Genomic DNA, 12,339 nt, shown 5'->3' with positions numbered 1-12,339 from the left:
TAAACTAACCTTAACGTAACCCTAAACTAACCTTAACATAACCCTAAACTAACCTTATTATAACCCTAAACTAACCTTAACATGACCCTAAACTAACCTTAACATGACCCTAAACAAACTTTATTATAACCCTAAACTAACCTTAACATAACCCTAAACTAACCTTAACATAACCCTAAACTAACCTTAACATGACCCTAAACTAACCTTAACATAACCCTAAACTAACTTTAACATGACCCTAAACAAACTTTATTATAACCCTAAACTAACCTTAACATAACCCTAAACTAACCTTAACATGACCCTAAACTAACCTTAACATGACCCTAAACTAACTTTATTATAACCCTAAACTAACCTTAACATGACCCTAAACTAACCTTAACATAACCCTAAACTAACCTTAACATGACCCTAAACTAACCTTAACATGACCCTAAACTAACCTTAACATAACCCTAAACTAACCTTAACATGACCCTAAACTAACCTTAACATAACCCTAAACTAACCTTAACATGACCCTAAACAAACTTTATTATAACCCTAAACTAACCTTAACATGACCCTAAACTAACCTTAACATGACCCTAAACAAACTTTATTATAACCCTAAACTAACCTTAACATAACCCTAAAATAACCTTAATGTAACCCTAAACTAACCTTAATGTAACCCTTAACTAACCTTAACATAACCCTAAACTAACCTTAACATGACCCTAAACTAACCTTAACATAACCCTAAACTAACCTTAATATGACCCTAAACAAACTTTATTATAACCCTAAACTAACCTTAACATGACCCTAAACTAACCTTAATGTAACCCTAAAGTAACCTTAATGTAACCCTTAACTAACCTTAAAATAACCCTAACCTAACCTTAACGTAACCCCAAACTAACCTTAATGTAACCCTAAACTAACCTTAATGTAACCCTAAACTAACCTTAATGTAACCCTAAACTAACCTTAAAATAATCCTAAACTAACCTTAACATGACCCTAAACTAACCTTAACGTAACCCCAAACTAACCTTAACATAACCCTAAACTAACCTTAACATAACCCTAAACTAACCTTATTATAACCCTAAACTAACCCTAACTTTAAACCAAGTCTTCACTCTGTGATTAATGATTTACATTAAGGGGATTTGCTTTTTGTCCCCATAACATGAGGAATACCTGGACCACACACACACACACACACACACACACACACACACACACACACACACACACTCATAAACATGTTATTATATGTGTGATATCATAAATCGCGGGACAGGAAATGAACTGTAAACACTCTGATCACCTTCTGTTCTTTATTGTGTCGACACACATGATTAAACTGATGTTCATGAGGTCAGATGAAGCAGGAAGTGTGCGAGTGATTTACGCCGCCGGCGTCCCGTCAGTCACACGTCTTCATTAAAGCTCAACATGTTCATACAACAGGAATCAACAGGAAAGGAAAATGTATTTTTAGAAGTTATGACAGTTTTATTGAAAGTTTATTTCTCATGAAGTTTTCTTTCTGTGTGCAAATAATAATTTATCTTTATTTATACAGAAATCACAAACAAAAATAAACAAAAAGGTGACAGGAAAGAACTAATAGACACGTAAACATACAGAGAAACCTTTTATTAATAAAGAGAAGTAAAGAAAGATATTATTTGATAATAATAACACAATGTATTTACAGATCATTTCTTTATAAATATCGATACACATAAGACTTTACTACACGTTCCCTCATCATCATCAATAATAGTCTATAAACAGTAATAACTGGTTTATAACTATAAACCAGCAGATATTAGTGTTATGAATGTATTAATCAATAACTAAAGTGTTTGCTGCTGTATAAACAGATAATCAATGACGACATAGTAAAACACAGCTGTAATAATATAAAATGTCTTCATGGGAAAAATTATTATAAATACTGAACATTAATAATATAAGTTATTACTGTTTATTAACTGTTTATGAGACTTTACTATTTTCAGAGTTATTAGATAAAAATGTAATTTCTGAGGACATCTTTACATCCTGTTCGCTGCTTGTTGTTACAATAAAAGTCTTTTAAACTTTTACTGGCAGTCAGTTGGTTTCACTGGTTTAACTTTGAAATCCCCGACAGGAAGCGGTTCGTCAGTCTGCCGGCAACTTGCCGTGTTTCCAGTCTGATCCGGACCATGGACTCGGTCCTTCAGTCAGTCACGGTCTTCTCCTCCAGCTTCTTCTTTAAACCTCCAGCTCCTCCCGCGAGCTTCCGACATGCTGCTGCCGGGAAACGACTCCTCCGGCCGGGCTGAGCCCCCGGAGTCCACCCGGTCCGAGGCGTCCGGCGGCGGCGCGTCCGGGCCGGAGGCGGTGATCGTGCCGGTGGTGTTCGGGCTGATCTTCGTGGTGGGGGTGGTGGGGAACTGTCTGGTGATGGTGGTGATCGGGAAGGTGAGGTACAGAGGAGGAGGTGGGGGAGGACGGACAAGGCGCCCCGGCAGCCCAACCAACATCTTCATCCTGAACCTGAGCGTGGCGGACCTGATCTTCCTGCTGGTGTGCGTCCCGCTGCACGCCACCATCTACTCTCTGGATGAGTGGGTGTTCGGAGCCTTCCTCTGTAAGGCCGGACACTACTTCCTCATGGTCAGCATGCTGGTGAGCGTCTTCACGCTGGTGGCCATGTCCGTGGACCGCTACATCGCCGTGGTGCGCTCCAAGAACGCTCCGTGCGTCCGGAGCCGCAGGAACGCGCTGGTCGGGGTGTGCGTCATCTGGACGCTGTCTCTGGTGTGCTCGGTGCCGGTAGCCCAGCACCACGTCCTCACCAGCCACCACACCGCCCCCAACAGCACATTCTGCTGGGAGGTCTGGTCCGGAGCCGCCAGACGCGCCTACAAGGTGACCATCGTGCTACTCGGATACCTGCTGCCGCTGCTGCTCATCAGCTGCTGCTACGCCAAGGTCAGTGCAAAAAGTGCTCATTTAACGGGGTAATGTTTGACTCCCAGCGGCTGTAAAAGTCTCATTAATAACCGAGCAGCGGAGCTAAAGGGCGCAAAGTCCCGTTCATCATAAAACTGTGCGTAAAAACGCTTAGTGCGCGGGACGCAACGTTGACGATCCGGTCTGGAGTTTCAAAATATAAAGATTCACAGTGAGAGATGAGCATGTTTCTCTTTTTGTTAGTTGGAGCTCTGACGTGATTTTACACGTCAGGCAGGTTTATTTATGCTTTAAATGATGCATTAAAACATTAAGAAACAGCATAAAAACAATGAAGTCTGATGTTCTCATCCAACCAACAATCAACATGACATATAGTCTTACTACATAATCTGTGTTGATTTAAAGGATGAAAGAGAAGATAGAGCCCAGCTCTGTTTCCATGGCAACATCTATAAACAGCTACGTTCAGAAATGTTTCCTGTTGTGACTCTTTAAGGAAGCCCACTGCTGCCCACTAATGCCCACAACTGCCCACAACTGCCCACAGCTGCCCACAACTGCCCACTGCTGCCCACAACTGCCCACAGCTGCCCACTAATGCCCACAACTGCCCACAACTGCCCACAGCTGCCCACAACTGCCCACTGCTGCCCACAACTGCCCACAGCTGCCCACTAATGCCCACAACTGCCCACTGCTGCCCACTGCTGCCCACTGTTGCCCATTGCTGTCCACTGCTGCCCACTGCTGCCCACTGCTGCCCACAACTGCTCACAGCTGCCCACTGCTGCCCACAGCTGCCCACAGCTGCCCACTGCTGCCCACTGCTGCCCACAGCTGCCCACAGCTGCCCACAGCTGCCCACTGCTGCCCACTAATGCCCACAGCTGCCCACTGCTGCCCACTAATGCCCACTAATGCCCACTGCTGCCCACTAATGCCCACAGCTGCCCACAGCTGCCCACTAATGCCCACTGCTGCTCACAGCTGCCCACTAATGCCCACTAATGCCCACTGCTGCCCACAGCTGCCCACTAATGCCCACTAATGCCCACTGCTGCCCACTGCTGCCCACAGCTGCCCACAGCTGCCCACTAATGCCCACTGCTGCCCACTAATGCCCACTAATGCCCACTGCTGCCCACAGCTGCCCACTAATGCCCACTAATGCCCACTGCTGCCCACTAATGCCCACAGCTGCCCACAGCTGCCCACTAATGCCCACTGCTGCCCACAGCTGCCCACAACTGCTCACAGCTGGGCAGCAGTGGACAGCAATGGGCAACAGTGGGCAGCACGTCGTCAGAAAGGTAAAAATTCTACTGTATGTTCATTATTGAGGTCATAGAGGGGCGTGGCGTTCCAACTATTTTGTCCACCCCATTAATATACATGAGGGGGGCCTTAAAAGACTAGTTTTTACACAGAGATCACCTGGAAACACCTGGAAACACCTGGAAATACACTGCATGTGCTTTATAACGGCGGGAACCTGATCATATTTTGTTTAGTTTAGTGCCCATTAGTGGGCAGCTGTGGGCAGCTGTGGGCAGCAGTGGGCAGCAGTGGGCATTAGTGGGCATTAGTGGGCAGCTGTGGGCAGCAGTGGGCAGCAGTGGGCATTAGTGGGCAGCTGTGGGCAGCAGTGTATGCAGCTGTGGGCATGCAGTGTATTTCCAGGTGTTTCCAGGTGTTTCCAGGTGATCTCTGTGTAAAAACTAGTCTTTTAAGGCCCCCCTCATGTATATTAATGGGGTGGACAAAATAGTTGGAACGCCACGCCCCTCTATGACCTCAATAATGAACATACAGTAGAATTTTTACCTTTCTGACGACGTGCTGCCCACTGTTGCCCATTGCTGTCCACTGCTGCCCACTGCTGCCCACTGCTGCCCACAACTGCTCACAGCTGCCCACTGCTGCCCACAGCTGCCCACAGCTGCCCACTGCTGCCCACTGCTGCCCACAGCTGCCCACAGCTGCCCACAGCTGCCCACTGCTGCCCACTAATGCCCACAGCTGCCCACTGCTGCCCACTAATGCCCACTAATGCCCACTGCTGCCCACTAATGCCCACAGCTGCCCACAGCTGCCCACTAATGCCCACTGCTGCCCACAGCTGCCCACTAATGCCCACTGCTGCCCACTGCTGCCCACAGCTGCCCACTAATGCCCACTAATGCCCACTGCTGCCCACTGCTGCCCACAGCTGCCCACAGCTGCCCACTAATGCCCACTGCTGCCCACTAATGCCCACAGCTGCCCACTGCTGCCCACTAATGCCCACAGCTGCCCACAGCTGCCCACTAATGCCCACAGCTGCCCACAGCTGCCCACTAATGCCCACTGCTGCCCACAGCTGCCCACAACTGCTCACAGCTGCCCACAACTGCCCACTGCTGCCCACTAATGCCCACTGCTGCCCACTGCTGCCCACTGCTGCCCACAGCTGCCCACAACTGCTCACAGCTGCCCACAACTGCCCACTGCTGCCCACTAATGCCCACTGCTGCCCACTGCTGCCCACAGCTGCCCACAACTGCCCACTAATGCCCACAGCTGCCCACTGCTGCCCACTAATGCCCACTAATGCCCACTGCTGCCCACTAATGCCCACTAATGCCCACAGCTGCTCACAGCTGCTCACAGCTGCCTGCAGCTGACCCCCATCAGCTCTCTGCATTACTTCTTCCTTCCTCCTCCTCAGACCTGCTGAGCTGTCCACCTGATGCACCTGCTGTAGTTCACCTGTACTTCAGAGTACTTTATAGTACTTCAGAGTATTTCAGAGTACTTCAGAGTACTTCAGAGTACTTCAGAGTACTGATACTGGTCCAGGTCTGAATGCTGGACCCCTACAGTGAGGGGATCTGGGGGCTCTGTTATGCTGGCAGGGTTTGGGGAAGGGTCACTGCTAATCAATACAAAGTAGTTGTGAGTGATCAGCTTTGTCCTGATGGGAGTGGTCTCTTCCAGGATGAATCACATGTTACGACCTTCACAGTCACCTGATCTCAACCCAGCTGACGTGTTAGACAGCGCTCTTCATCATCATCATCACCAGTCAAGTTGATTTTATCTATAAAATCAACTTGACTTGAATTTAAAAATGATAATAAAACAAAGCAAAATAAAATTAATAAAAACAAAGACAAATAAAATGGATAAGAGAGAAAAAACAATATAAATAAAATAAAATTTTACATCACAAATATATGTCTTGTCATGTAGTTTGGTCTGTGAGTCTGAGGATGCGTTTACATGAATGAAGCAGCGTCGTTTCCATGGCAACACAACTTCCTGCCACAGATCAATGACGCTGCAGTCCAACTGTTAATCAAAGAGAAGAAGAAGAAATAATCAATAATCTGATCACTTTGTTTGTTTGTTTCTGTCTCAGGTTTTATTTCATCTTCACAAAAAGATGAAGAACATGACCAAGAAGTCTGAGAGCACCAAGACAAAGGTACTCCTCATCATCTTCCTCCTCCTCTACCTCCTCCTCCTCCCCCTCCTCCCACTCCTCCTCCTCTTCCTCCTCCTCTGTATCTGGCTGGAGATTAAACATGTTTTAATTTGAAAGTCTTGGAGTAGCAGCTTCCTCTTCAGGCAGGAAGTCAGAGAACAAAATATGATCAGGTTCCCGCCGTTATAAAGCACATGCAGTGTATTTCCAGGTGTTTCCAGGTGTTTCCAGGTGATCTCTGTGTAAAAACTAGTCTTTTAAGGCCCCCCTCATGTATATTAATGGGGTGGACAAAATAGTTGGAACGCCACGCCCCTCTATGACCTCAATAATGAACATACAGTAGAATTTTTACCTTTCTGACGACGTCAACAAAACCTGGAAATGTTTGAGTTTCATGAAAACAGTTTATAGCAGCTGTTGTGTTGGATAACATTAGACTGAACAGCTGTTCCTAATAAAGTGATCGCTGAGTAGATATGTTAATGAAAGTTTATAAAGTTTAAACAAGAATCCATCCAAGCTTAGTTTGATCAGCAGAGCAGAACATGTGACATTTAATTAGAACATTTAAAACTGAAACTAATGATTCATGATTATAATTATCTCTATGACACGAACCTGAGAGGAAGAACAGCAGCCTGTTGCCCCAGTGCATGCTGGGAGGGTGCCACCTGCCTCCATTGACTGCAGTGATCAGCAGTCAGCTGATCATGGTTTCATGTCTCTAACTCATTTTGCCTTTATTAAACTGCCTTCTGGATTAGAGAGTTAGCATGTTAGCATGTTAGCCTGAACTAGTTAAACCACATTAAAGAACATGTAGTACAGTTCACACAACACGCAAAGAAGATAAACTTCACATGAATCAAAAACTCAGACAAGATGCATCAACATCAAACAGCAGCAGCTCCTAAAATCAACTCTGTTGTCTGGGTGCCCCCCCCCCCCAGCCTCCTTGTACCCCCGCTGCTGCAAAGACACAGACACAAAACAAAAAACACAGACTGTAGCTGCCAAACCTACAGGATCATCTGTTTGTACACACATATTTAGATATACAGGATGTAGCATCGTCTAACTGTTCCCTCCTCCAAACCTCCAGGAAACATAAAGAGATCAGTTTCTCTCGCAGACTTCAACAATGTTTGAATAGATTCTATTCAAGAAACACAGGAAGCCAAAAGTGATACTTGTGACTTAAAATAAATAATACGTAAAATGACAGTTTCCAATGAAATATGCAGTTTGTGGGGAGGTTTCTATCTCATAACCAGGATTTACTCTCTTCTTCTTATGTTTGAATCATCATCCAGAGGACAGAACACTTTAGGACAATCTGTCTTTTTTCTGATGTGAACACTTCTGTGTCTTCATCTTCTCTCTGATCCAAATGAAAACAAACCACTTCACACACTTCCTGCCCCCGAGTCATAGAGGTCACATGGTCTGTTAGCAGCACAGCAACACCTGTCATTACGGGTAGAGTTGGACACAACGAATGATTCAGAAATACAAAGTTCATCTTCTGGTGTTAGCAAACACATTACAGCTACTTTAATTTAAGATTCATTCAGACAAGATGAACATCACAGGACATTCAGCCAGAAGCCTCCGCAGGGGGCGCCAGAGAGCTGAGACTGAGATACTTCCTGAGATCAAAAGACTCGTCCTCTCTCTCAGAGTCAGAACTCAGACATGAAACACATACTGACATCATTCAGTGTGACTGATGCTTCCTGAGGATCATTATCTCTGATGTCCATCACCAGTAAACCTCCATAAATCCACCTGGAAACCAGAGAACAAAGAGAATCTCCTCCAGATCATCATGTTACTGCAGACAGCAGCTGCTAACAGCTGTTTCACATGTTTAATGGAGACTATTTGACTAAATGTGAACAAATCTGGTATAAAACCAGAGTTCAGAGTCTGAATACAGGAAGTATTCAGACTCCTTCACTTTTCCCCGTTATGTTGCAGCTTTATACTAAAATCATTTAAATTCTTTTTTTCCCTCGTCAGTCTACACTCAAAACCCCATCATGACAAAACAAAAGCACAATTTTTGATTTTTTTTGCAAATTAATCAAAAAGAAAAAAGTGGAAATTCACATTGACAGAAGTATTCAGACTCTCTCGACATGAACAACAATCATTATGTTTATTCTTAGCCAGCAGTTTTAAATGTGATTCAATGTCGCCCGCTCTGGTCCCAGGAATACATTTAACTATAGCTGCTGGTGTCGATAACTTCACGTTTCTGACTATGGAGCTGCCAGTAATCACAGTTTGTTTCTCAGCGGGTGTGTCGCTGAGGGGGGAGAACCAGTTAGAAACATGAACTGGTTGGTGGTGAACCGTGGGCTTCTGATTAGGGCTATGCGTCCTTCAGACAGTCATCCAGCCGCCCTGGCCTCCCAGCTGCTCGGGAACTACCGGGAGGGGGGGGGGGTGGGAGCTACGCTAGGTCGGCCTGCACCGGATACTGGGGGCTGGCTAACTACATTAGCTACTGATTGGTTTTCCATGGTGCAGAGCGGCACTGCCAATTCACTGAGCCTTGCCTCCAACACTGCAAATAAACTACAGTTATTACACTTATCACTATCACTAAAGGAGGCAGAGGAATAACTAAACATTTGACACACTGAGCAAGAGAGAGCAGGAGAACGAGAGGGAGAGAGAGAAGCCATCGCTAACTGTTTCGCTAGGTTTAGCTGCTAAGCTAACTGCTGAGCTGAAGATAACTAACAACTGTCGGATTAGTGAGAAAAGTCTGTAGAAGAAGGAGAGAGCTAAGAGTGCTCGAGCAGCAGGTATTTATCCACAAAGTTAACTGAGCTGGGAGCAGCAGAAACACTGTCAGGAACCACAGTCAGCAACCGTAAATGACACAATACGCTTACCGTAGCACGTTAGCACGTCAGCACGTCAGCGCCAGAAAATGGTGAGAAAACACTCAACATGAGATCAGAGTCCAGAGTGTTCAGGACCTCAGACTGGACTGAAGGTTCATCTTCCAACAGGACAGTGAGCCTCAGCACAGCCAAGACAACACAGGAGTTGCTTAGGAACAACTCTGTAAATGTCCTCGTGTGGTCCAACCAGAGTCCTGACCAGAACCCAGTCCAACATCTCTGGAGAGACTCTGGCGGTCCATCGACGGTCCTCATCCAACCTGACGGAGCCTGAGAGGATCTGCAGAGACGAATGGCAGAAAATCCCCAAATCCAGATGTGCAAAGCTTGTTGCATCCAACCCAAGAAGACTGGAGGCTGTAACGGCTGCGAAGAGTCTGAACTCTTCTGTTAACATGATGTTTCAGTTTTTCCTTTTTAATACATTTGCAAAAATGTCTAAAACTCTGTCTTTATTTCGCCGTTATAGGGTATCGACTGATGATTTAAATGGTGTCAGAATAAAGGTCTGAGTACTTCCTGAATGTTCCTGAACTCTGACTGGTTCCTCCGTCATTCATATACACAGGTTTTATAAACTGCTGCTCTGACTGACTGACCTGAAAACAAATGTCAGAAACGTGAAAAAGTTCAGGTTGAAGTTGGTTTCAGTCAGATTATGTCTGAGCAGCTCGGAGAGAAGCTCCTCTATTCTTAGTCCTGCTGTCTAAATATTTACCCAGCAGGCTTTGTTCCTGCTCCGCTGACCCTCTGCTGTAAACTGATCCGTGATCTGCTGCGACAGGACGTCTGCACACCGTCAGCTGTCGACCACGGTGGCCTGCCGAAGTGCCTCTGAGCTAAACTCAGGCGGCTTTCACCCGTCTGACTGCAGACAGCAAACAGCCACGACAACAGGACGCAGAGCTGAGCGACGTCAACGTGATGTTAAACTCAAACAAACCACAAACAACATAACACGACAGAAGAAGAAGAAGCTGAATGAGCGACGTCTTGAGCTTGACGGCAGCTCCAAAAAACCCCAAAAACTTCTGGCTGAATGTCTGGTGATGTTCATCCTGTCTGAATGAAACTTAAACTAAAGAAACTGTCATTTGTGTGCTGATACCAGAAAATGAGACCAAAACTACACCTGAACAGCATGAGGAGGAGGAGGAGGAGGAGGAGGAGGAGGAGGAGGAGGGGAGTCACATGGTGAAGTGCTGTTTAATGTCGACATGAACTTAAATGAAAGTACCAATATATCAATATAGAAATACTCCATCAGTAAAAGTCCTGCAAGAAAAATCCTCCTACAGTAAAAGTACATAAGTATTATGAGCTTGATGTAGTTAAAGTATTGCAGTAAAAGTACATAAGTATTATGAGCTTGATGTAGTTAAAGTATTGCAGTAAAAGTACATAAGTATTATGAGCTTGATGTAGTTAAAGTATTGCAGTAAAAGTACATAAGTATTATGAGCTTGATGTAGTTAAAGTATTGCAGTAAAAGTACATAAGTATTATGAGCTTGATGTAGTTAAAGTATTGCAGTAAAAGTACATAAGTATTATGAGCTTGATGTAGTTAAAGTATTGCAGTAAAAGTACATAAGTATTATGAGCTTGATGTAGTTAAAGTATTGCAGTAAAAGTACATAAGTATTATGAGCTTGATGTAGTTAAAGTATTGCAGTAAAAGTAGTGGTTTGGTCCCTCTGACTGATATATTATTATATATGACATCATTAGATTATTAATAGTGAAGCATCAGTGTTAGAGCAGCATGTTACTGTTGTAGCTGCTGGAGGTGGAGCTAGTTTACACTACTTTATATACAGTTAGCTAGTTTAGTCCAGTGGTTCCCAACCTAGGGGTCGGGCCCCTCCAAAGGGTCAGCAGATAAATCTGAGGGGTGGTGAGATGATTAATGGGAGAGGAAAGAAGAAAAAACAAAGTTCTGATACACAAATCTGTTTTCAGTTTTTGGACTTTTTCTCTAATCTTTGATTTTTGCTGAAATATTGGATCATTTGAACATTTATTGAAATGAAAGCATGTGAGAAGTTTAGAGGGAAAAATCACTATTTGGTGGAGCTGTTAACAACTCATAGAGTGTTTGTGGGTATTTGGGGAACTTTGGGGGGAGTGTGGAGAATATTTGGGAGAGTTTGGAGCGTGTTTGAGTCTTTCAGGAGTATATGCAGAGTGTTATTAAGAATCGTTTGAAGAGTACGTGAGAGCGTTTTTGTTATTGTTTGTGGAGTATTTCAGGAGTATTGGGAGTGTTGGGAGAGTATTTGGGATAGTTAGGAGAGTGTTTGGGAGAGAGTTTGGATGGTAGGGTTATCGGGGAGTGTTTGGAGAGTTTGGGGAAGTTTTTATGGAGTATTTTTGGAGAGTTTAGATGGAAGGAAATGAATCCAAACACTATTTGTACAGTGTTGATGATTTGGGGAGTATTTGGGGAGTTTGTAGTACATGTTTATAGAGTGTTTTTTGCAATATTTAGGTAGTTTTAGAGAGAATTAGGGAAGTATTTGGTCTGGAGTATCTGTGGTGTGGTTTTTAGGGAGTATTTGGGGATCAATTGTTCTGATTAGTAATGTCATAAAACAGTTCAGGCTCAGATCCAGACTGATGTTTCCTCTCTGTTGTCTTGCAGACAGCTCAGACGGTCCTCCTGGTTGTCGCCGCCTTCGCCATCTGCTGGATGCCCCATCACATCATCACCATGTGGGTGGAGTTTGGTACCTTCCCGCTGACCACCGCCTCCTTCGCCTTCCGCATCATCTCTCACTGCCTGTCCTACGGAAACTCCTGCGTCAACCCCGTCCTCTACGCCTTCCTGTCTGAGAACTTCCGCAAGGCCTGCCGCCAAGTCTTCACCTGCCGCTCGCTGTACTCGCTGCCGCCCGGCGGCGAGGTGGTGCGCTTCCGCATGGAGAACTCCACCACGCACTCCACCACCAACATAGAGGAGGCGGCTGTGATCGGATGAATG

The 12,339-nt window shown here is 45.1% G+C and overlaps 1 protein-coding gene across 1 annotated transcript in view; it reads left to right on the top strand.

Annotated features, from left to right (window-relative positions):
- Positions 1 to 2,030: 2,030 nt before the first annotated feature.
- Positions 2,031 to 12,339, top strand: part of galr1b (galanin receptor 1b) — an 11,034-nt gene continuing 725 nt past the window's right edge. Inside the window, exons 1-3 of the mRNA XM_044357314.1 lie at positions 2,031 to 2,985; positions 6,371 to 6,436; positions 12,001 to 12,339. The exon at positions 12,001 to 12,339 is cut by the window's right edge and continues 725 nt beyond it. Of these exons, the coding sequence (XP_044213249.1) occupies positions 2,296 to 2,985; positions 6,371 to 6,436; positions 12,001 to 12,336 (1,092 nt within the window). The 5' untranslated portion in view covers positions 2,031 to 2,295 and the 3' untranslated portion in view covers positions 12,337 to 12,339. The remainder of the gene's footprint in view (positions 2,986 to 6,370; positions 6,437 to 12,000) is intronic.

This window comes from Thunnus albacares, chromosome 1 (assembly GCF_914725855.1).
Source record: "Thunnus albacares chromosome 1, fThuAlb1.1, whole genome shotgun sequence".
Taxonomy (NCBI): Eukaryota; Metazoa; Chordata; class Actinopteri; order Scombriformes; family Scombridae; genus Thunnus; species Thunnus albacares.
The sequence above is the reverse complement of the archived record's forward strand: the minus strand, read 5'-3'. Positions and strand labels throughout refer to the sequence as shown.